This window comes from Sciurus carolinensis, chromosome 9 (genome assembly GCF_902686445.1).
Source record: "Sciurus carolinensis chromosome 9, mSciCar1.2, whole genome shotgun sequence".
NCBI classification, from domain to species: Eukaryota; Metazoa; Chordata; class Mammalia; order Rodentia; family Sciuridae; genus Sciurus; species Sciurus carolinensis.
Window position 1 is genome coordinate 96,136,766 of NC_062221.1, and position 26,970 is coordinate 96,163,735.

The window sequence follows — 26,970 nt, forward strand, 5'->3', positions numbered from 1 at the left end:
AAATTCAAACATCTCTACCATAGAAACAGAAAAACAATATACAGTTTGCCAATTCAGTAGTACACATATTCATCTCAGATTGAGATGTATGAGTAATCATCACAGCCATTTAATTTTGGATTCACAGGTATTTGGGGAAAGGAGCACTTCTTTCTAAATTTGCTTACCATTTGAAGTGGAAGCAATGATTTCATTTCTGCTGCAGAAATCTCAAACAGCCCATGGTCTTCCTCCAAAACTGTAGCTTGACCTTTAAAATTAATATCTGGGTAGGCAAGCCAACTAAATAAGAAGTAAATGATTGGTTAAAGTAAAATAGTAATAATTTCATCTGATTCTGAAACATTAAAAAGGGCTCACCCAAAATAAAAGAAAAATCCTCCATCACAGAATTACACAAGTAAAACACACCCAAAGTGATTAGCCAGACAGCACACAGAGTTAACGTTACGAAGTACTCACATCCTTACACTATCTAGCCCGTAAATCTAATGGTTTCCAAGTTTTACTTTTCTTAGAATTTCTAATACCCAAAGCCCGTGCACTTTTAACTCAAGAAAAATATAACTGAAAAGTCAAAATCATTCCAGTATATTCATAGTTTTTCAAACCAGGACAATCAGAGGAAGGGGGTTCACCGGGCATTTTACATTTTGACCTACATTTTTAGAATCAACATCAGTTCTACTGGCTGCCTCGGGAACAGTATTTGAAATAAGATTCTGAAAAGACCCATCTATCTCTCAGTCAAACTTGATAATTACAGACATTTCCTATGGATAGGACTAATTACTAGGTCTGCCAGAGAGTTTTAATTCATGGTTGGAGGAGACAAAGAAAGTTGTCCTATACTGACCCCAAAATTGTGCACCAACTGTCATCAAAGTAGACAAAAACAACTAAAGAGAGAAGAGGGATCCATGCTGGGCCAGGCACAACCGGGTTTTTCTGACAGGAGCCAATCAGGGACTAAATGATGACTGAACTGAGATGCATGGTCCTACAGATACCTTTGGAATCACAGAGGCCTAGAACCAAATCTGTGCTTAGCATCTAACAGCCTGGGACAAAGCATTCATCTAAAATGCAAGAGCAACACCACCTGCCTTTCAGGAAAAGAGGGGTAATAAACAACACAGTGCCTCCCATTGTTAGGAATTAGCACCCTAAGACACCCCAGACTTTTAGACCAGGGACATGTTTTTACTTCTTAATCCCAAAATGTGGGAGGCAATGGATCCATCTACCAAAAACTATGTCTAAGGATTCTATACATCGAAGCCTTAATTGGATCCATAGAAAGACTGAATATGTTTAAACGTCTGCAGCTGTCTTTCTAGGAGCATAAATAACTAAAACTTCAAAAATTTGTGTATTACCTATTGAAATATGAAACCAAAATAACTTTGGTGGCCATCGATCATTATAATAAAGAGGAACTGATACTTACACTCCCGAATTCACAGTGAAAGACACTGATTTGGGGATATTCAGTTCTTCCAAATTGGGGACTGCTCGCTGTATATAGATAGGGCAACAAGCTGTGTCAGACTGTGGGCAAAGCTCTATCTCTGGAATGCTGCAATCCTGAAAAACAATAAATAAGTAATTTTACTTTGAAATCATCTAAAGACACACAGGCTAGCATTCTCAGCCCCACTGAACATAGTTACAATTATTCTCATTGTTCAGCTGAATTTCTTCTCAAAAACAACATAAAGGAATGTTTTTTCCTCCTGAATCATTTTCTACATGAATTTTTCTAAGGAGTCATATTAATAACCTGAAGGTTAAAAATATTACTGATGGAACACTATTATACCAATTTTTTTCTGTTTTGTTTTTGAACACTTGTTCCATTAAGTAATGCTCAGAGTTACTAAAGGTTTTGAGGGCCAAAGGTCTATAAGCCTTCCTTCTGAGAAGCATAACAAAGTCATAAGGGAGGAAGGGAGTTAAATAAAAGCTGATCTCATGGGGGACATAAAAAATAAAGAATAGAGAGGCACTACGCCTTCAGAGTGTTTATCTAATTTACACTGACAAAAGAAGTCAGAATTAGAGGTGAGGGGAAAGGAAACCTGTTTTCCTACTTTAGAACTTTTTTTTTTTTTAAGTGTAAACTGGTGTGATAAAGGCATTAAGAAATTTAATGCTATATTCTATCAGTCATAAAAAATTATGTACCCACAGCTCTACAGTCAGGCTAGCCTCACACTGCCTACACCACCATGAGGGCTTTTGGAAACTCCAAAGATACTTCCCTCATTTCAATTAAAGAGGTAAGTCTCTACATTATTACTTATGAAAAATCTCTCATAATAGTCAATTCGTAACTCAAAAAAGATCTCATTCTTTTTTAGGGAAGCAATATCACAATAATTTCCCCCTTCTCTGAAATTAGAGATAACCTTCTGTGTGAACACACAATCTAGCTCATTACTCATGCGTGTCTAATTATACAACTCAAGTTTCAGGAGAATTCTCACCTAGGAAAATGTGAAATTCAAATGAATACACTTTAATAAAATAGGTAAATGCAGTAACAGAGGTGGCATATATTAAAGACTGAAATTGTATTTTTATTATATGATTTGCAATTTTTAAATTCTTTAATCTTTCCCCAAACCGAGTTTTCAATCATTCTCGTTAATATGGGAAACAATTTAGGATGTTACATGGAATAGGAAAATTCTCTTCAGTATTCATATAGAAGACATTTAGAACCATGTTAGGGAATTTAGTACCTCAAACTCAAATTTTATTAGTTAAAATACAATCTCCTTCCAAAGTGAAGCTGTTTAGTTCAAAAAAGGTGAATATGAACAGACCATTAAAATAATAAAGCTCATATTTGTGGTATATTATTATTATGCCTTATAAGCTGTTCTACATTCCTTAAAAAATACATAAAGGCCAAAACATTTAGTCATCTCATTTCAGAAAATAAGTTTCAAAATGTAACATACTAAAGAAGCATAACCTAAAATCTCCTTTGAAATAAAAAAGTAGATTTCCTTCTAAATTTTCATTTCAAAAATAGCCAGAAATGTCCAGAACAGTCAACTGTCAATCTTCAATGGTCTTTTGTATGCTATTCATAATTGAGTTCTAGTAAGATTATTTCAAATGCTGCCTATTAATGTTCCTCCAGGGATCTGAGGTACAGTAACAGAATACATAACTAAGTGTCTCACACAAACAAGTTTCCTCTGCATTGTGTTATACAAACAATGTTTGGGTGGTGTACTTCAAAAGGGGAAAAGCAAAAGGGAATTCATATCTAATCACAGAAGGAAACAGTACAGTAGCAAAAACATAAAAATGAACATAAACAAAAATAAGAAGGCATATGTTCTCAGCTATCTTTACTAGGAACCCAAATTTTGCTCCAGTTGATTAAAAAAGATTTTACTATATTCTGTCTTCTATGGTGGCTATTCACAGAAATAGCATCTTTTGGAAGAGCTGCTATAATCCTTGATGGACAAAGGCAGTCAAACACTAGCAATTGAAGGGTACTTTATAGTAACCTAGCAACAATTATAGTTTAACAGTTTCCAGGCTTCTCCCAGACATTTCTAATCATGCTATACTTTGCAAATGTATCCTGGTACACTTTGTAAGCTTAGACTATTATAATTAGTAGGAATAGAAACAAAATTATAAAAGAGAAACAGTGGGAATACGTTTTGGTTAATGAAAAAAGTATGAAAATCGAGTTGTCTCCATCTTATATGAGATACCTCAGTCCCTGATCTAACTATGGATCTCTCTCCTCTAGATTCATTAATGAAGGGTGCACAAACTAAGTAACTTCTAGTCATAAGAAAAATGCCACACCTTTAAAAAGAATATTCAATGCACAGTAAGCACAGTAATTTGCAATATTCAAATTATTCTACTTTGAGAACATTAAGCACCTGAGTCAAAATTCCCTGTACTGCTACCCCAACTCCCAATTATTCTTACTGGGGCAAAGATGAGCCTTGAGAAGAATCTACAAATACTGAAAATTAAGGGTATCTGCTGTATCTGTTCTCAATTGAGTGAAGACACTGAAAGCATCATCTTTAACCCATTATGCCTGATAGTCCTATACATTAGACACTTATGAAAACTTAAATTGAGCAGTTTTTTAAGTGTCCTATAAAATTTTATGTGTCCTATATATAGGACAATGCCACATAAAGGGTTAAATGACATTAAAATTTTGACTACTACTACTAAACCAACATTTAAGATAATGAAACAAGATAAAGTCAGCATAGGCCCTGATGAATCTGGCTGGCAACAGTCACCATGAAAATCAAGCTCCAATCTTGACAAGATTGGAGAAAAAAAGGAAGCAGTTTAATGCCTGATGCTTACTTCGTGAAATGTTTAGAACAATGTGAATGCCTTCTCTGTTCAATGCTTAACAGTATTTTCCTGTCTCATCAAAAGTCATTAACCAGTCAAGGCATTAACACTGCAACTAAAAAACTAAAAAATTTAGTTCTGAAGCTAATAACAAAGGAAGGAGGGAAAAAAATGAATAAAAGCATGATATATTTTTTCTTATAATCAAAGCAAGTGGTGGATGTGCAAATATTCATTCAAAAATCTAAGATCACCAAATGAAATCTCTTCAGTTTTATTCTTGTTTGATTTCATAGGGGTTGAGAGGGTGGCTGAATGCCTCATTTAATTCACTTTTCCTCCTGGGCTTTATATGTGCCTGGTATTCACAAGGAAAGCACAAGACCATAAATTATACAAATCCCAGGAGATTCCACCTACAAACTAATTATTCATTTCAAGGAATTTCTAGTGAATTAGCTAAATTACGTGAGCACTCAGATGCTCTTTGCAGAACTGAACTGGTCACAGTTAGATCCTTCCATATGAGTGGACGCTACCCTCTCTGCTTTTAGCCATCATAATCTCCTGAGTACCCCCAGGCCACAAATGTTCACCTTTTCATCTGGACAAAAGTGGCTCTGCCAGGAACTCCCTCACATCTCCCATGCTGTCTAACTCCTGTTTTATCTTTTCAAAATTTAGATCAGGTGCCACCTCCTACGAAGGAGGTGCCTCTTCCCAAACGTTCCCGAAAGGTGAGGTGCTTCTTCCTTGTATACCCTCAGGGCCCTACACAGCACTTCCCAAGTCATATCATCAGTTGACGAAGCGGCTTCGCCCCGGACTTTAAACAATATGAAATACAGGCCCATATCAAACTTGCATTTCTATTCCCAGCACCCAGAACGTATCAGATTCAAAAGCAGACACAAATATTTGTTAGATAGAAAATGGTATAGTTTTGATTCATTCAAATATATGCAGACACACCTTTATGGTAAGGTGAGTTTTTCTGTGTGACAGTTTTAGTTTTTCTACATACTTTTTCTGCAAGTATCAACAGTTTAATAACTTCAGCAAATCATAATACGATTCACCTCAATTTATATTTTTCAGTATATAAATGATATCTTTGAAACATATAAACCCATGATAATTGTCACATGAGTAACTGTACTACCTCATATTATGTTACTGCTAAAGGAAAATTTAAAAATACATGAGAGGACACTCAGTCCTCATCGAAGGTCGGCCCTTATCACTAATTAACCCTTCCTCTAAACTACCACTGAATGTCTCACAAAATGTTATATCACATTGGAAGACCTTCCTCATCTTCACTAATATTTTCTAGACAGAAAAAAAAGCAACACCTTTTGCTTCTTCTCCTCATCCTTACTTCTCTGATGTCTGCTAACACACACACACACACAAACAAGCATGCACACATACAGCCATATTTAGTAGTAGCAGAGGATACTAGAAAAAGATACATTTGCAAGTGTGAGGCACTGGGTTTAATCCTCAGCACCACATACAAATAAATAAAGGTATAAAATTTTTTTAAAAAGATACATTAGGAAATATTGGTTTTTTCTCCTAAAGATTCCTAGATAATATTCATAATGTTACATAAAAACACGTGTATGGGTATATAAAAACACAGTATATCATGTATCACTTTCATAGCCAGATTACAGTTAAAATTTTTAATTTTCATTCACTTTAATGCTTTATATGAATTTAAAAATTATCAATATGATAATAAAGATTAATAAAGCTAGAACAAATATTAGTAACTGTTCTTAAGAACTGCTAGGCCATATAGCACAGTTTTACTATATGATAAAATAAAATAAAAGATAGGGGCAAATCAATAGCTTTGTTACCTTTAAGACACGTTTGATAGAACCCAATACAAAGTTTCTTTGTGGATGCTTTCTGTTCTGAAGAATCCAGTCTCGATTTAATATTGTTTCCCCTTCTTCTAACACACATTTCTGACCTTGGAAATGTGGTTTCTCATATAATATCCAACTAAACAAATATAAATATAATGATGAGTTATATCTAATTTTCTAAGTAATGAGGTATAAGGCAAGTAATAAGTAACAGATCATTTTATCTACTTACATTTTTTAAAACTGATGTTCTCCTACTACTAGCATATAATGCTATTTTTTAAAAAATGATGTAGGTTAACTGAAGTATAGACAAGTAGTGTAAGAAAGTATAAAAGTGTATACAACTTGGAAATAAAGATACTGAACACCATACCACAGTATATGCCTAGGTCTATATTTATGTACACATGTACTTTGTTATAGACACAAAGCTATACATTTATATTAGAAATAATTTAGCAATTTCAAGTTACACTTCTACCCTAATTTTCCTTTTGTTGGATAATGAGGAGAAGGCCTACATTTGTTATTCAAAGACAACACTACCCTATACTTCTTATAACATGAATACTAACCCCAACACTGGACAAAGAAATTCTGGCTCTAGCATGTCCATGGGACATGGTTCATAATAACCAATTGAGGTTTTCCCCATTTTTGGACCATATGAGGAATTCCTCATTTCTTGAGCATTTAAGCTATACAAATGATTCTAACTATGTGACCTTCACATTCCTTAGCATCCCACAAATTCTGAACTCACTTTCAAAACTGTTTCATTTGACTGAAGCATTCAACTCAGCTTACCAAATCTATCCTGCTAATTCTCCCTATAAATCAGAATGGCATGAATGGTATACATGGCATATATTAAGTATTGGTGACTGACTGCTGGCTGTAAGTACTAAAAACAGCCTATATTTTCACCACAGCAAATAAAAAGAGCAAGGTATAAAACAGTAATATATCAGAATATTATCTCAAATACTTGAGGAAAAGGAATATGACTTTAACAAAAAATACAAAAAGTATAAATATAAGAAGGCATGCTTAATTTTAGAAAATATGCTATAAACTGTTAATATTTCTTACCAGCCTCTTACAACTTTTATCAGTACCCCATTTGGAAAAGACCATTCTGTAGCATCAGGAATATTACAGTAGATCTCTTGTTTATATTTGCTTCCATGGAGATCATAGATAACCATCTGTAACACATAGTAGATAGGCCTAATGACTAATTTTAAGAATGCATTTAAATTTTCAAAAAGTCTTAAAATATAGAAGATAAAATATCCTAAACATATAAAAGCAAGTATTACTTCAAATGTAAAATCCTTGAGTAGGAAAAATCATTTTCTAAATCAATCAGAAGTATTTATCTTAAACTCCCCAAGCCTAAAAGGAATCCTGATTTTCACCTTTTACCTTCATCTACTTGCAAAAGCTATGCTTACCTTCCCAGGCCTTGGGTTACATCTCAGAGTTTGCCTGTCAACATTCTGAAAGAGTGAAAGTGGAAAAAGTAAGATTTAAGTTAACACCAACAGAAACACATGTGGTTTACATTCTTAGCCATCATATACCCAGTAAGTACTGAGTCACTATTATAAGCAAAGTGCTTCTCTAGATACAAGGAACAGAATGCACACGTGTAGTACAATAACGTGGTGTCACTGCCCTCAAGCAGCCCCCTGAATAGAAGGTGCAAACAGATGTCCACACTAGAATAACTTCTAAAGGGAGGGACTAAGTTACATGCACAGGTAAAACACAAAGAAAAAGCACCAGCAAGGAGGTAAGGCAATGGGACAGCAAGGTTCAGAAGAGGCTTCTTGGAGGAAGTAGGAGTGAGAGGATCTTAAAAAACAGGATTTCCATGAGCTTATAAAAGGGACAGGGACAGTAGAGAAAAATATACCAGGAAGAGAACCATTTTGAGAAATAGAACAGTGGTAGGAAAACATGGAATGTGCAGCCAGAGAGTTGGGGAGGCAAGGCTGGATAAAACAGAACTTATAATCTGGGTGAAGAGGTTCCTCTTGATTTGGTAGGCAACGGGGAACCATGAAAGACCCATTTCTTCAAATTCTGCCATTTCTTTCAAAATGACTTTGTCTTACAAGATACTGGCTGGTATACAAGCATTATTTGCTACTAAGGGTGCTCAAGGTCAAGATACAGGCCTTGAGAACCTTCAAGAAAGTTCCATAATCCTGGGAATGCCAGAAAGAAAAAGTCCCATGTTCTGTAAATATTCTACATTAGACATTTAAATATTCCTAAACCAATAAAAGGTGCAACTAATTTCAAAACATTTTCCAGCTATGTTTTCAGCTCTTTTTCTTCAAATCGGGTCGTTCACTGTCCTGCTTCGTATGAGCATGAGCAACTCCACTGGGAGATTGTTGTCAAGCAAATTTGTCAAGTAAAAATTTTACTTGACAGAAATACTTTCATGAGATACATGAGCTAAATGGAAAGTGACAACTTTCCCACATATAATACCTTGAGAAATCCAAAATGTCATCACTTAATTTAGTTTGAAAAATATTAACTAAGGATTGTGTAATAAGTGGCCCCTCTATTATGCTTTTTAAATTATGATTAGGCAATTCTGTTTTCTCAGCATAACAATTCAGTTAAAATACATGAATTTTGACATAATTCAACCAAAGAATAAATCTGGTATTTTCAAAAAACAAATTTTTTACACAAAGTCAAAATACTGATTTTCTTAGTCAGTTTTTAGATAATTTCATGACCCAAAGTTTTATTTTACTAGTTAATAATCAAAAGAACTTACCTCAACGTATGGGCCCAATCTGCCTGGATTGTCTTGAACACGAAAATACTTTGACACAGGTTCCTGAAAACACCCACCAAATCTGGTTCCTTTTTCTGAGGAATGAGTTTTAGATGTCTGTAAATATTGATGATAAGCACTCTTTAAAGAAGAATGCAGTTTAGAAGTAAGGTCGGATTTCTGTAGAAATGAAGCTTTTTCTGGCCACAGACCAATCTGCAGATTGGAGGTAGCAGGGTCACTTGACATTACATATGAATTCTTAGAAAGTCCAGTGCTTTCCTGGTCATTGTCAGGGTAGCATACGATGGAAGGATCTGTCAACTGGAAGGTAACATGATCCTTCCTTTGAGCTCTCAGGCCTCCTCTCTGCATTGCTTCTTCCTCCTCCTCTTCTTCCTCAGCCACCTCTCTATCGTCTTCATCAAAATTCATCTTTAAACGCTCTGATACCGACTGGAGAAGCGACAAGACCGAAGAGGACTGGTTTGCACTCTCTCTGGATTTGGTGGAGCCGTGATGACCAGGGGAGACCTCGCTGGATAGAATGTCCTCCTGTGAGCTGTCATCCTCATAAATGGGGCTCAAAGCTAAGGGATAAATTTTGTACCTTTTGGCCTCTACTGATAAGAACATTTCTGAACTGTCACCATCAAATGTCTCACCTAATCTTGTATCTTTTTCAAGGTTATGGACGAGGTCAGTTCTACTCTCAGACCTTTCACATGCCAAAACAGGCATGCAGGCAGAAGCCATGTTGGGAAATAAGACAGAGCATGTTTCTCTAACTTCTGCAGAGGTATACTTGTCTTCCTCTTGAAGGGGCTCTTCATATAATATAGTAAAGGAAGAATTTTCTTGTTCATCCTGAGAAACAAAGGCTAAATTAGATTCTTCCTTCCCATCACTATAATCCAGATCTCTTCTTCTGTCATACACTGCAGTGATGGACACTCTTTTGTTGAGCCTTACTACAGGGTCCTCAGGTTGAAAATCTGGCATTGCTAAGGCCGGGTAACCCTCGTAATCCTTACTTAATGTAGGTGATTGATATCCCCTGAAGTGTGAGGCAAGTCTGCTATCATGCAATATCAAGTTTTCCTTTATTTCAGCAGGCTCTTCCTCCACTTCTCCAGCACTCCTCTCAGCAAACTCTTGAAATGCTTTTCCAGTTTCAAATACAGGAGGCACGGCCTTCACTTGTGTAATGGTCAATTCCACTTCTGTTTCACGTATTTTCTCTGTATCTATGGCTGCCGACATTTCTTTATGTTTCACAAGAGTCTCACTAGGATCTTCTGGGGATGTTATTGCCGTTTCTAGTTTAGAAGTCATGGACATATTTCTTCCATTAGTCTCTTCAGCATCTCTCTCGGAGGTTTTCCCCATCTCTAAGGAGGCAGCTGCTGCTTTCTTGTGTGCTTCTTTCACTTCTAACACAGAAGGTACCATTTCAGTATTCCCCAAAACCTCTGAAGCAACCTTTTGGTGAGTGGTTTCCATTTCCAACACAGGCCTCTCAGTCTTTTCAGTTACTCCTCCAGCATCTTTTTGGTAAATATTTATGACTTCTAGCAGAACAGGTTTTGCTTCCGTTTCATCAACATCTCTTTCAGTATCCTTCTGGTAAATACCTCTCATTTCTAATGTAAGAGGTGTCACCTCATCCTTTTCAGCAATCCCCTCGCCACCTTTTTGGTAGGTATCTTCCACTTCTGACACAACAGCTGTCACTCCAGTCTTGCCAACATCCCCTTCTGCATGCTTTTGATAAATATTTTCCACTTCTCTTGCAGCAGGTGTCACCTCAGTCTTTACTATATCCCTTCAGCATCTTTTTGGTGGCTATTTTTCACTTCTGACATAAGAGGCATCACCTCAGTTTTGCCAACGTCCCCTTCAGTATTCTTCATCTTGCAAGCTGAATCCATTTCTACAGTGACAGGTAATCCCTCAGGTTTTTCAACATACCTCTCCGCATCCACTGGATATGCTTCTCCCATTTTAAAAATTTCAGCTTCCGGCTCAATTTTTGTGATATTTAATTCAGCTTCCATTTTATGTGCTCTTTCTGCATCTAACACAGGAGGGACTACCTCACATTTCATAATATTTAATTCAGTATCCCTCTTGTTTGTTTCCCCCATTTCTAATATGGAAGGTACAAGCTCAATTTTTCCCACATTTACTTCATCCTTTTTATGTGCTTTCCCTATTTCTGCCATTGCAAGGGGTGTGCTTTTACTATGTTCTGGCAAGCTTTTTTCAGATATACACACAAGACTGTCAGACAAACTGCTTTTGGATGTGCCAGGTGTGTGAATGTCATCACTCACAGACAGAGGCCATTTGAAATTTAGTGCAAGAGTTCTTGTATCTTCCGTCTCAGTTTTGTGACTATCCACATACTCTGTTTCTGATGTCTCTCTATAGTCCTCATTGACAAATAAATTTGTTTTTACCCTATCATCTAATCCTTTATGGGGCATGTCTTCAGAGAGTAAAACAGTATCTGATTCTTGCAAATGTATACTATCAGACTGTCCAGCTTCATTTCTAGAAAGTGGAGATTTTTGGTGAAGTACAATTTCTCTTCCTTTAATTGGCTCTGTGCCACTAAGTAAGTTACTTATGGAGAAGAATCTACTTAATACTTTATTTTCACTAATTTCACATGTGCTTTGATTTACTGCCTGTTCTGATAACAACAACTTCCTAACTACATCACTTGGCTTAACACTATCACTGTTCAGAATTTTTGAAGTATTAGCCTGAGGTTCAGAATCCCAGGTATCCTCAGTATCTTCAAAATCATCATTTTTCAAATTCTCTTGGGCTGAATAAATAACCTCATTGACTAATTTTCTAGCTTGATCTTCTAACACACAAGATACATTCACTCTATCAGAATCAAAAAGGAGATGTGTCTCACCAACTGCAGTTGAAACACAGGCTTTCTCTTCCTCTTTGACTTCTGACATGTTTTCCATGCCCTGCTCTTCCAAACACTCCTTTAGTTGGATCCCTGCTAATGCCACTTCTGATTCTTTTTTCTCAGGGATATCTTCCTTCAGAGTACCGGGATTCATTACACCATATATGGATATATGCTCCTGGCAGGTACCAACTGTGTGTTTGGATGTTAGTTCTTCTCTGACAGAATTAAAAATCTCCCCAATCAATGTTTCAGCCTTTCTGAGTAAACCACTTTTGAGGTCCAAAAGTTGGTCATGTGCTCTTCTCCCCGCTTCTACATGCTCAGCAGAGGCTTCAGAACACTGCTGGCTTGAGCTGTTAACTGACGTTGGGACCCCAGCAACTGCTCCAGTCTCTGCTTCCATGGTATTGTCAAATTGGGCAGTGGTTGGGAAATCAAGAGAAGCCTTTCCAGTATGAATCCCAAAATGGTCCTGAAATGGGGCTACATCTGCCCCTGTTGGGATAGGTGTCTCCAATTCTAAGTAAAAGCTACTAGGGTCCAGCAGATTAGTTATGGAGGCACTTTCACCTGAGAGATCTATAGTACGTTTCACAGAATCATAACTATTTGAGGGATCATGTGAATTTATAACCATGCTAACTTCCTCTGGCTGACCAGAAGAAAAGGATGCACTGTCAGTACCACCACTCGGAAAATGAGCTTCCTCTCTCTTTCCATGAGATGAGGCTTTCCTTTCTGATCTCAACACCAAAGTTTCATTAAACGAGTTTGAATACTCAGATGAAAACACATTTTTTTCCACACTAGTATCAGAACTCAAAAAAGGTGTATTTACTTTTGTGCTGTCAGTTTCTTGGAACTTTGGGGAAATACTAGTTAAACTGAGTTCTGCCATTTCTGAGAAACCAGAACTCTTTTTGTCCCACAAATATTCAAAGATTCATGAATCATATAAGTGTTGGATTCACAATTCTGTGTCATATGCCTAGTGACTTCCTCATCTTGACCAGGAGGTGAAATCCCAGGTAGATTACTTTGGGGAAGAGGAGGAGAATCACCTAAGGTGTCCACCTCTGTTTCTTGTATGCCCTGATGTTTAGAGGCAGAAGAAACCTCAGTCTGGTGATTGTCCTTAAGGCCAGCATCTGAACATTTGTCTTTAAATTCCCTATGATCCATTGATTGAAAACTTTTGTCCTGCTCAACCTCTACAGAACTTAACTCTGATAAAACAGGCTTTGCCGGCTCTTCTGGAATTTCTAATAGGGAAGAAATTGTACCCTGAGAAATGTCTTTGGACTCTGTTTGGGAAACAGATACCTTGGACAAGGCTACAGATTTTCCTCTTCCAGAATGTGACTCAACAGGAACACTGTTCTGACTACCAACCTCAGCAGTTGATAAAGTTTTAGCAATGTTATCAATTTTGGTTTCCAAGGAAAGAGAATCAGACTTCTTTATTGTGTTTTTACTTGCTTTGGTGTTTTCAGGCTTTAACTCTGTTTTATTAAGGTCTGGAGATGAAACAAAACTATAATCCTTGAAGAGGCTTCCAGGTTCAGAGTTCAATGGGTCTGCCACAGTTAAGTGAGGTCCACTCATTTCAGGACCTGGATGAAACCGGTATTCTACACTATCAGCAAAAATGTCCTTGGATTCAGGAGCTGCAGATTCATGATCAAGGTGAAGGGGAGGAGGACTCTTCCTGTCTATAGCCTCAACATGAGTTTCCACATTTTCTTCTGGGCACTTAGTTGGCTGATGAGAAATACCAACAATGTTGGAATCTCCAGTTTCTATGGGCACATCCTTTAAAACAGGTATATGCAACTTGTTTGGAATGTCTGTTCCAGAAACAAAGGTAGGAGGTGAAGCATTAAAATGTGATTTCTTATAGTTAAGGGTAAGTGGTGTTTCATCATCAGGCGATACTTTGGCTTGTTGGAGTTCCTTGGCATGAAGAGGAGATTCTGAAATGCAACTTTTATTAAGTCTGAAATTCATTTCAGGTGCTAGTCTATTTTCTAAGCATGTTACAACTGTTGATTCACTGATAAACTGTGCGAAGGCAGGGTCTTTTGGATTTATACTCATAATATAAGCTTTGTCATGTGGCCCAAAATCAGGCTTTTTGGCTTTTGTTTTAAACAACTGGTCAGTATCTTTGGGTAATGACTCAATTCTGTCTTCTGAAGCTTTTATATGACTTGAATGTGTGGGCTCACCAGCAGAGACACTTGCTATTTCTTGCCTGATTTCTGAAACAGCCAAATTTTTCTGTGAGTCTTGGAAAAACAACTTCTTTCTTTCCTTTACAGGTTCTGTGTCTGTCACAGCATGTCCCTGGACAGCAATGGTTCTGGTGTGATGGGCAGCCTGCTTTGATGAGTTATCTACACTTTGCTTGTTAGAACACTTTTTCTCTGGCAACTGCAAGTTTTCATGCCTAACTGATTTACTGAGACTTGGCGAATTTGTACTTTCCAGTTTGGTAGTGTCACCCCCATTAGATTTACTACCAGAAAAATCAGAAACAGCAGGTCCCTGAGGTTCAACATGCTCCTCTCTTTGCTCCAATGTCCCATTATCATTTGTCACAGAGCTGTTTTCTCTCCTATTTTCTGTTGAAGTTTTCCTCTGAAATTCTGGACTGCAAGGAACTTTGCTGCTCTTACTTCCTGTAAACAATGCTGAACATACCAAATTTCTGTCAGTTTGAGAAACTGGCACACAACCTAAATGATTCTGTGAGTCAGACTCTCCAACCATAGGGCCAGGGTTAGTCTCGGAAGAGGATAACCGACTTCTCTCAGGTCCTCCGGGATCATTTTTATTTAAAACATCCTTAGACAAAGTGATATTCTGAAGTTCTGGACAGTTCGTCAGATGACTTTCTGTTTTGAGATTAATTGTGCTACAATCAGAGTCTTCCAATGGGCCTCCAAACAGACATCCTTTCATGTGGACATCTGTGCTAGCTGATGACAGCGGTGCTCTCCCAGCCTCCACTTCACTTCCAGGGCCAGTGTGAGTGTTTGTACTAGAGTCAGAACTGTCATTTTCTCTGTCTAAAGTATTCAGAGTTTCCAAAATGGTCTGTTGCTTTAAATATTTCCTAATTTGTCTGGGGCCTCGATACGTGGCATATGTTACTGCAGGCCTCTCTGGCTTACCTTCAATTTTTCTGTGAAAAGAAACAATTCAAGAGTATCAGAAAATGTAATTAATAACACTTCATAGTAATCCCAGCAATCACATTACAGTGAAGTACACCTTTCAAATACCCCTTCTCTTCATATGTATTCATTTGGAGGGAAAATCCTAAGATGTTTTAGTTAAAGTTATATGTATTAAAAATAATGCAGATTTGGCAAGCAGCATGTGAATGTCAAGGCAGCCTGAAGGCTTCAAGTTCCTCAGAACTGTTTCTTCCTAGGATACAGTGATTAAGGATTAGGATACATACATAGATATTATGATTATATACATATCTCTAACTGTGACTAACAGAAAAGACTCTGGGTTGACAAGTCCAAGGCTTAGGTTCTGGTTCTTATCTCAAAGCATTTGACATTAAGGAACCACAGTGATTTTTGTGCCTCGTATTAGTACCATAAGTTTATGGATACATCACTGTAACTTCTCCATATCAAAACATCATAGCAAGCATCTATTCCTCTACTTTTACATGTGAATTTAAACAGCATCTTTGAGCACATACATTGCAAAAGTTTTAAAGAAAAACACCTGGCAAGGTGTCAAGTCCATAGTAAGCACTCAGTATATATTCATTATATCAATCAGTAACAGAATTGCCTATAAAACCTTTTCCTGGGTTCAGGAAAAGTATTTTTCCAAATAATCAACTGGTGCAATGAGTACTAAGTTGCTTGGGTAAATGCAGATATCAGAAAAAAAAGATTTCAAGAAAGAGTAGAGAACCAACTCCTGCATAAAGTTCCTCATGCTCTCAGCAACCAACTTCCTTGAAGATTCCATCTGTGGGAGTTCTCATGCAAGTCACACTGCTCTTGGAGCCTTTTATCAGCACCATTCCCTGTCCTTTCATTCCAGCCTCTTAAGACTCAGCTCACAATTTTTCTGCATCACAAACCTATGTTTCCTACCAAGATGGACATTTACCCTCTAATCTGTGGGTGCACAAAACATAACAATTACCACATTAAATTATAAAGATCTAAGTTATTTATTCTTCCCCACTAACATAGTGGCTGAGAGAAGGCACTATGTCTGAATCATCTTTATAAATTTAAGTGTACCATGCATGATCTGGAAAATGATATATGTTTAATACTTTTCTGTGATTTAATAAATAAGCAATGATACCAAATGCTAAGTAATCTATTTCAAACTAATGTCTTAATTCTTATATATGATATCAAAATGTTTTCTGAACTAAAGGAACATTTTAGGGTCCTGACTATCACAATGCAGAGTACAAAGACTGGATGTGTGTTCTACTTGATTGTTTTAGATTAAACATATCAGTAACCAAACATTACTATCCATATGAATAACTAAGAAATTCAGTTATTAGTTTTCCAACATTTAAACAAATAAATTTTATTTCTACTTGTAAAGCAATAAAATTAAGAATGCTAGAGATTTGTCCAAATGAAAAAACAAAGAACATCTCCTTTGATAACAACAATTTCATCAACTGTGCCTATTACATACTTCTTAAAATTTAGCTGAAATAATTCACTCCAAACAATATAATTTGCTGGCCCCTAAAATCCTATCAAACCACTATTGTAAAACCACTACATTCATTTATTTTTACTCTCCATTATGAAGTAGCTAATGGAGATGTGGTGAGAAAAGTTTTGCCTTGCAAAAGAGTTTTAACTGCTGCCCAAGTTTCTGGCTGCATCAAATGCTTATGAAACAAAGTCAAAAGTTGGATATGGCAACTTTCCTATGAAAATATTCAAGAGAAAAATACATATAGGTAAATTAACGTTATTGGTAAAATACACATATCATTCAGAAAATAAAAAAGGCTTTTGAAACAACATATTAAGATCTAAAAGTGTAAATAAATGACAAAAGTTTGTTTTGTTTCTATCAAAATTTTAATGTTGTATAATTATAACCTATGAACAGACTACATTTTTTCCCTAAAAGTCACCAAAATAATCCTGAAGAAATGTAAATCCAAAGAAATGCACATGGTGTCAATTGAAATAGGAAATGAGAGATAAGAATCAGAATTTTATTCTTCAGGTAGTGTAAATTTAGGCCCTCTTTCTACCAAGTCTCTCCAAACTAGATCACAAAGCATGTTATCCTATATCAATACAACATTGCAATTTTTATCTAAAAGGACTCTAATAAACCACAAAATAGTCCACTAAATTTTAGCTTACTATAATAAGTTTTTGTACTTTTGGAGTCTTCAGAGGGTGATTAGTGTTTTATATTTTTTATGATTTTCATACTTTTAACAAAAAAGTGATTAAATAGATTTATGTACTAGTTTAAATTTCTAACCACATCTTCTGTAAGCAGCCTGTAGGATAATGTCACATATTTGTAAATAAAATATGCATTCTTTATATTAAATAATTATCAAGTTTAAAGCACTGGACATCAAAGTTCTTAACTTTATTCATTTTAATTGGTCCCTTCAGGCACTGATGAGCTACAAAACATTTTAAAAAGATTAGTCATGCCAACACTGTCTATATTCTGCATCATTCTTTTACAGGTTGCAATAGAGTTATCATAATTGAATATTAAGAACATAAAATTGTCCTTTAATTTTTTAACTTTTAAATAAGCTAAAATAGCCCAAAATAAATAATTTTAAAATAAGCTAGTGATGGGAAATTAAGAAGGTGCATTTTTCACAAGCTCAATGGATAAATGGAAGTATTAATGTCATGCATTATGTAATTATGAATGGGATCTATCACTTATTCTATGTATCAAAGGTATGTGACTCAAACAATAAAAAAGCAAAACACTGTGAAATTTCAAATATTTAAGAAAATAGGTATATGTACTGAAAACCTGAGAATTTTTTTTTGATTGCTGCCCAAATTTAGCTACTCATCATTGGAAGATTTATTAAGCCTCCTGATATTATACATGATTGTGGCCTAATCTGAATAAATGTTATATACCTATCAACCAAAGACCTGTCATTCTTCAAAGAAAATTCTGTAATAGCAGCCTGCAAATAGTTACTACTCTTATAAAAATAAATAAATAAATAAAAGAACTACAGGAATTCACTTTAAGGAAAATATGAAACTTAAGCTACTTTTTGGCAGTAGGACTTATTTCCTTTGAAATTACATAGATAGACATGCATCCTCTCAAGATAGGGAAGGCTTTCAACTGCTCTATGTAAAGAAAAGCTGCAAAACCAACAATTTTTTTAAAATTCACAGGAGAGTTTTGATAGAAGAGATTCTCATTATAATGGATATAAACCTGTGACAAATATAAAAATTATAACAAATTTTTTAAAAACCACAACAATAAAGTAGCTTCCTATATAAATTACACAAGAAGCTGAGTTAATATATAGAAAACAATTTTTAAAATGTCACCAAACAGGTTTTTAGAAAAGTATTATGCATATTAAAAATAAAATCTGCATAGTCAACTACATAAAAACAATGACAAAGCTGTTAATTATTTTTAAGTAAGCTAAAATGAAATCATTCAATATGATTTTAGTGATGACTTTTAAAATTCACTTTGAATAAATTTTGAAAGTGTTATTAATGGTAATCACAAAATATGTTTGGTTGTGGACACTGTTATATACCACAGGTTACTTTATTAACTTGTCTGTCTAAAGCCATTAACTTGTTTAAATAAACCCTGATTGTGAAGACCTATAAAGAAAAAAAAGGGCATTGTAAAAGGCAATGTAGAGCCTTCAGTTAACTCACTCCTCCCTGTATTAATCTTTGAAATTTATGTAAACCGAATCACCTAGTAATTTATAAAGTTCACTTTAAATAGCATTTTACATTTGATATAGTCTCATGATCTGAAAAGAAACTTAAATATACCCTTGTTTTAGTACATTTATACCACAGAATCAAACAACTTTATTCCTTAAAATGAAAATTCTCAGAATTATTTTTAAAATATTGTCTAGGCATATTTTAAATGACATCTAAAGTTCATTTGTGAGCAGCCCTTTATCATAATGTCAAAATAAACTTATCGAAATGGGATTCAACTTTTAAAGTACAATTCTTAAACAAACTGATAATTGTTCATAGTGACTGTCAAAAGAAATTGACAAATGATCAAGGGTAATTCTCAGTCTGATCAACTGTTACATTTCCAAAGCTAGGCCTAGAGGAAGACTGTATCTCAGCTGAGAGTCCAGCAGTCTTTTCCTTTCCTCCTAAATTAAGAATAGCCTTTGTTTGCTGAGGTGGTTCTGGAGAATCACTTTAAGTGATTACTCCATTATCAAAGATGGCTTACCAATAAGAAATAAGAAGCCCAGTTCTACTGTCATTTTCTATTATTCATTGTCAAAGAAATAAGCTTCACTAAACTAATCAAAACCAAAGAAGAAAAAAATGCAAACTTTCCATTCTATTCAATTCTCCATCATTTAAAATTACTTCACAATACTGGATCTCAAATACAAATGTGCAGAAGTCACCTGGAGAAGTTGTTAGAAGTTTTCTGGGCCCTGCTCTCAAAGATGCCAACTTTTCCAGGGATCAAGCTTTCCATAGTGCTACTTTAAACAATCCCATACAATGGATGTACAATTGAGCTATTTTTCTGTTGTTGGACATTTATTTTTAATGTTACTATAAATGATGTTTTAATGAACAACTTTGTTGATGTACATCATCAGAAAAAAATTTTAAAGTTCTTATACATTTTAAAGTTCTTGATCCATAGTGCCAATTCCTAAAACATGCTATCAAATTACATCCCCCATTCCCAGCAGAGAATATGAGCTCTGGCCTTATCTACTTTGAATCATGAAGAATATTTATTACTAGTGTTATCAATTTAAGGGAGAAAAAAATTCTCAGTTTTCATTTCCTTGATTTCTAGTGAAAACAAACTTTTTCACTTGTTAGTGGTTTATATTTCTAGTTGAATTGTTTATATTGTTTGCCATTTTTATTTTCTATTATGTTAGTATCAAAACTGCTAACAAATTAATGCATCCTCTGTCATTTTTGTATATGATTTTTCTCATTTGTCATTTAAATTTATCATTGTTTTTGACATGCAGGAGTTTGAAAATTGGGATTAATCTAATCTCTTGATCACCTTCCTGATGCCTTCCATTGTTATTATGCTTAGAAAATGTTTTTTCACCAAAGTAAAGTAATAGTTCATAGATTGTTTCTCTTAGTCTACTTTTTAAACATTTATTTGTAACTCTATTTTAATTTAAAAATGTGAGAAGTAACTTTGTTCCTCCAAATTGTTAACCAGTTTTTCCAATAAATCCAATTGCAAGGAGAATGCAAATGTCCTCACCACAGGTTTATATTATAAATTTATGAGAGCCTATTTCCAGACTGTTTATTCTGCCCATTTGAATATCTAGCAAACATTACACCCGTACGGCACAGATGCAGTTACTACAGCTTTATCAGTATATTTCAACATCTGGTAGAACAAGCTCCACCACATCAGGCAAACTCTCACCTATTTGGGTCTGAGCTCTTAGACCTGTGAGTTGGGACTGATCTTATCTCATAAGCTTGCTATGAAGAATTAGCTAACAGTACACACAGAGGACACTTTGAAACCATCAAAACACACACACAGAGTAAGTTATCATCTATACATGACCACGATATTATTGATGACCTCTTCAAATAATCAATTCTCAGGTGAGGCTAAAATAACTCAATGAAACAGGTCCCTATTAGTTATGAATGAATACTCTTGTGTTAACAAGATGCCTGATGTACTCAACACTGTTAAAAACATTTTTGGCTCATATGAATAAAAGGAAAAACAAGTTGCTTCCTGTTCATTAATCAAAGAAAAACGGGTGGTGAAATGCTCAAATTCATGTAAGACTTCGGTTTCTCAGAGCTGTGTAAAAGGTTCATAAAGCTAGTTTCATGAATAGAGTCAATTTATTTTCTTAAACCCTTTAACTAGGTTTTACAAAGAAAGGATATTGAAAGAATGAAAATAAAAACCTTAGGACCATTCTGGTTCCTAAAATAGACATATTGAACACATTGCCTGTCCTAATGCAGAAGGAATTTAGATAACCAAAAACACTCCCACTCAAAGAAGGCTTAAATTTAAACAAACCAACAAAAACTTCTATTATGACAATTAAGCACCTAAAAGGCACTAGTCCTGGCCCCAAAATAGCTGAAAATGTCCTAGATTTCCAGGATGGTCCAGAAAATCTTAACACCTTTTACCTAGTAGTAAGGACATTACCAAATACTTTTTCCAGTTCCTTCAATTAATAAGAATTAGAACTTATGTTTAAAAGCTACGTCCGAAAGCTTGAATTTTTTGGCTCAATTAAATTCTAAACTTACTTCAACAAATCGGTGGTTTCCTGTTCACTGTCCTGCGTTGTATCCAAAGAAAAGGTATCTGAGAGTTCAGGGGAGATAGACTCTTGTTCTTCTGTTGGAAGTGCCTGGGGTCCCAGTGGGCCACTGAAAATTTCCCTCTCCCTTTGGATCCCTTCCTCGTGACTGTCACCATGAGTCTGAGAGTCTTTTTCATTTTTATCATGGTCATCTTTGAAAGAGGACTGCTTAGATTCGCCAAGAGATGATTTTCCTGAGATATTGAACAAGTTACCAAGAAACTGAAAAAAGCTCTCCTTTGGTTGTCGATCAGTTTCCCCTGTTTTGGTATCTGAGGTGGAACCAGAAAGATCATTTGCCTTTTTGGGATCTTCCTGTGTTGGAAGAGTGATCAGTTTCTCAGCATGGTTTATTTTCTCCTCACTTTGATGAATCTGAAAACAAAGTAGAGAATAAGAAAGCATCATCATTTAAAACACAAGACAGATTGACTGGTAAGAAATTAGAGCACGGACTGTGCCAGACACCAGGGAAACTTTGTGAATCAGAACAATGGCTTCTCATCCTTCAGACAGATTACAATCCACTCAAGCACAGTCAGTGTGACTTGAACAAAGCCACAAAGCAGATGTGGAAAAGGGAGAAGTACAGCACATGTGGGTGCCCAAAGCAGGGGTAACCAGTTCACATTTGATGGAGGCAAGGGCAGAAGAGGTAAGTGTAGGAAGTGTGCCCCTGAAGGGGATTTAATAAACAACTAGGTGATGCTAGTGAATCTGGGTGAGTGAGTGTATGTGTAAGTTTAGTGAGGCATCAGCTTCTAAGAGCTTTACTGTGAGTAGGGCCATGGTACAAAAGTGAGAAGTGAGAGAAAAGTAGAGAGATAAGTAAAGGGACAGATCATGGTAAACCTTGTTGGGTATTTAAACTTGTTATAGCACATGGGATGTCAACCAAACAACACCGAAACAAACCTTATCATCTCAGCATTACATTAATCCATGAAACTGTCACTTTATGTAAAATTGTTCTTCAAGAATAACAGAAAAGACAGTAACCTGGTGCTATCATTCAGAGAAAAAGCCCACTGTGACCCCTGCATGGTAAAACATGAAGTCCTGATAATGTGTCAATGCAAAACAGGTAGCACTGGGCATTCTTTGCAGACGTTACACACTTCCAGAGGTTTGTTTTGCTTAAAATTAAGTTACTGGTAAAGCAAATTCACGTTCATATGTGTTCTGCACAAGAAAAAAAAACAAATTGTTCTAGCAAAGACCATGCTGGCATTCCACTTCACACTCTTCCCAGATTCCAAAAAGCTTTAGGCCAACGTGCCAACTCGCCCTGCCTTCCAAACATGCCTGCTCACATACTTGCAAACGGAATGCACATCCGACAGTATCTGTCACCTGTCATGTTCACGAGTCCTTACGAAAGGAAAGCTCCGAATGAGTCAGAAAAAGATCAGAATACCAAGGTAAAACCACTTCAGGGCACCATAGGTTCACATGACAAAGTTTTGTAAGAAGCTCATCTTCAAGAAAGCAAGAACACCATAATTATAATGTCATTTGTTCACCTCGTTCCATGTTTGAATCCAAGTTTCAAACAGCTGAAAGAAGCGTTCCACACACCACAAACTGCATTTAGCATAAGAAAGGTTGAGAAAGTGTTCAGAACCTATTAACCCAACGAGCTGATTTCAAGTAAACTATACTTTAAGTCTGTGCCCACCTTAGTGGCAGAGGGTAGTTTTAAGTCAACATGAGCATTTTTCTGTCAGGACCTTAATGTACTTATAAGGCTCGACACTGAAAATTCTTTTGGAGTCACTACAAGTCTCAACTTCTACAGTTTCAATGGCAATTTGACCCTACATGTCTCCTCTTCACTCATTCAACCTTCTGCTCCTGTGAGAGCCCACACTGTAAACAGGCAGTGCCCCCTCCTCAGCTGACAGAGAGAAAGCCCAAGTGTGGCAGAAGACATACCCAAGCACATTTTGAAAGTGCTCACACACAAAAGACACTTTTTTTCTCATCTTTGGACTATTCTATTTAATTTGTTTAATTTCCAGCCTCAATATTTCTCCCTGGGTCAAAATGAACTAATGCTATAACATGAATGAAACTGATTGTTTCCTATAATTAATAGCCTGTACAGCTGCCTGAAGAAAGTAAACTATGGGCTGCTCACTAAAACATCATCAACATTATTAAAATTAGAGATTCACAAGTGAAATTTTATAAAATTGGAGCAATGTTCTTAAAAGTAAGAGAACATGGAGATTAGTTTTAGACATCATTAAACACTTTATTTTTGTCAAAAATAGTATTTGACAGACTCAATTATTATTTTCACTTGACCATTCCTTTAAAATCATAATATTTTACTTTCCAAAGGAGAAAGACACATTTTGCTAACCAATACCTTCACATTTAAGCTTCTTAGAACTATGTACAAATTTTTAAAAATCACAGTTTCTTCTTAGTCTCAATTTTCAGCTTCACTATTCTAGAATGTCTGTAAGTCTGCCAAAGAGCATTTTTTCATTTTTCTGAAATGTCTGAGCTGCTTAATTTTTCCCTCAAAATCTTATGAGAAATTTTTCTCTGTAATTAAAATAACCTCAACAAAGTTTTTAAATTTACAAAAAAAGAGAATGGTGCTAGTCGATGTAAACACCTACAATAAAATCTGTATTTATATAACTAAAATTTTAAGTTCGATCGAAAACAGCTGTTCTTTGCCCTAAGCCTAGACAGAATGCAGTTCGGCCTGGCACAGGCCCTTATTAGGTGGAGCCCAAGTCCGTCTGCCAACAGGACTGTCTGCCATTGTTCTAACAAGTCAGCAGAATGAAAAATACTCAGGATTCAAGCAACCACTAACAAAACATCAATTCCAGTTTCTCTTAAAGGTGTTGATATTGTGCATACAATACATGAATGCTACCACGAAGGCATATGTATCTTGGGAATTTGAAAAATTTTTTCCTTCATACGCAATATGTAAACTTGAGGCAAATTCATCTACTTGTTCTTTTTGCTACATGCCTTATACAAGGAAATAGAGAAAAGCAATAGAAGCACTGATTAATATGACTTAGCTGTGGCTGTCAGGGAATTTACAGTATAACAAGAAATTTAGTCATCATTACATCACTGTATGGAGTTTAGAAGAGGTTCATACACAACAAAGGACATAATCAATATGACTAGAGATGGGGAGAAACCATTGCTTAAAGAAGGTAACATCTGAGCTTGCTCCTGAAGGGCCAAAAGAGCATTTAGACACACAGTATGCATGCACAGACACAGACGTCTGAAGGATGCTTATAATGGCAGAAGGATGGCCAAAGAAGACAGAGGATAGAGAATGAGGCTTGATAGGGTGACCAGTCAGAACTGGAGGGTGAAGGATAACAGAATCATAAATGACTGAATTCTTTAAATTCAGCAACTATTTAGTAGTTAAGTAAAAAATGGATACAGGAAATAGTGGAGGTGAGAACCAGGGCTTTTGGAAGGGTGAAGTTAAAGCAAGAAACCATCTGAATGTTGAACATTCGTTCATGTTGAAGTTTGGTCCCCTAGTGATACACAAGTTGAACATTGGTAGGCAGTCAGAAATACAGCTTAGGAATGCAACTTGGCAATACACTGTGTGCAGGGGAATGGGGACGAGTGAAATGGCTGTAGAGGGGAAGAAAAGATTAAAAGGCAGATTCAGACACACAAACACACACACACAAAAAAAAAAAAAAATCAAAGAAAGAAATGAAAAATGCAAAAACAAGACTAGGTTACTCCTTACAAAAGAGTGGTCTCCAAAAACAACGGGAAAAGAATACTTTCAAATGCACCATGGAGTAAAGAATGTTTTAACTACTGTCAGATTTTTTTTAAAAAATGGGGGCTATCTGCTTACTGATCTTCAGAAACATCAGGCACACTCTTGCCTTGCAATTTTGCCCTTATTCTCTCTGCTTAGAATATTCTTCCCCCAGACAGTTACATGATTTGCAACCCCTCACCTCCTTCAGACCCTGTTTAAAGGTCCTACCATTGCTACCTAAATTAGCAAACATCTGCATTCCAAAACTGTTTCATTTTCCTCCTTGTACTTGCCAAGAATATACACATACAACTTTGAAGATCTGTTTTTTTTTTTCCCCTCTAGAAAATAAAATCCAAGAAAATAGACATCTTTTGTCTGTTTTATTCACTGCAGTATCTCCAGCACATTGAAACATATCTGACAGTAAGAAGTGCTCAAATATTTTTTGGAATAAAGGAATGACAACCACTGACAGTCCCTAGGAATGCAAGAGAAACAGTCACAATGCCTCAGAAATCCATGAGTCCAGTCCTAAACTCAAGGTTCTCTGCAGTGAACAAGTTGCAAAGAAATCAGAAAGCTCACTAATTAGAAAGGAGTCTTTTGAGAGATTTTTAACTGAAATAAAAATGACAAATGACAACATTTGAAGTTCCAAGAAAGAAGAAGTAGCTTTTGTTCCTGTTTTTTGAGTATAAGGAAGGGATACACTTGTTGGAAGGTAAGGGATGACAGGTTCCAGAAGAACAGCAGAAGGTGATGAGCCAAAGAGATCAATGTAGTCCCTACACCACCAATAAGGGGAAGGTTTAGCCCTGGGGAGAAGTAGGGACACTTCCTCTTTCTCCTAAAGTAAGAAGGCTAAACCGTGGGTGATTCTGTAGGAGTGGAGATAATAAGAAGATCCAACAAGTGGCTGTGACCTCATGAAAGCAGAAGGAGAAATAAGACAGACTGCAGAGGTACAGCTGGCATCCAGACTCCCAAAGTAAAGACTGGGAAGAGTGTTTCTGAGGAATGCAACCCCTAGTCAGCAACAGGCTAAAGCAAGGTGAGCCAAGCAGCACTGAGGAATAGTGCAAATTTTAAAGAATGTATTCATTCAATAAACAATGAATAAAATACGAGAGTGAAAAAATACACCCAAATCCCTGCTTCCATGGAGCCTACACTCTAGTAACGTAAGAACTTTTCACAGGTCTTATCAGCATTATTTTGTCAACTCCTTTAATGTCCTGAGGCAGGTGGGAGATGCTGCACCAACATGATGACTGGTATAGTGAACATGGTCAAGGTATAGGGAGAGTCTCGAAGTCTGAGTAAAAGACAAAGAAGGGCCAAGTGGCTCTTCCTTTACTACCTCTAGCACCTGACTTGGGAACTGTGCATAACAAGGACAACCCTCCAGTACACCCTGACCAGTTCCTTGGCACCCTCAATTCCAGTGACCTCTGCTTCCACTAGACCCACTCCTCTGGCTAACCCTGGTCACGTCTTTACCATCTTGACCCACCTCTGACCCTCAACTTCAGACAACCACCAGTGTCCAGACCTGCTCATCTTTCCAGCTCTTATTCCACACCATGTCTCCAGCCT

At 36.2% G+C, this 26,970-nt stretch overlaps 1 protein-coding gene across 1 annotated transcript in view; it reads right to left on the reverse strand.

Moving 5' to 3' along the window:
• Positions 1 to 26,970, reverse strand: part of Crybg3 (crystallin beta-gamma domain containing 3) — a 101,201-nt gene that overhangs the window by 48,050 nt on the left and 26,181 nt on the right. Inside the window, 9 exon segments of the mRNA XM_047564213.1 lie at positions 168 to 282; positions 1,451 to 1,587; positions 6,234 to 6,381; positions 7,341 to 7,456; positions 7,706 to 7,750; positions 9,055 to 10,880; positions 10,883 to 12,907; positions 12,910 to 15,179; positions 21,535 to 21,965. Coding sequence (XP_047420169.1) covers positions 168 to 282; positions 1,451 to 1,587; positions 6,234 to 6,381; positions 7,341 to 7,456; positions 7,706 to 7,750; positions 9,055 to 10,880; positions 10,883 to 12,907; positions 12,910 to 15,179; positions 21,535 to 21,965 — 7,113 coding nt within the window.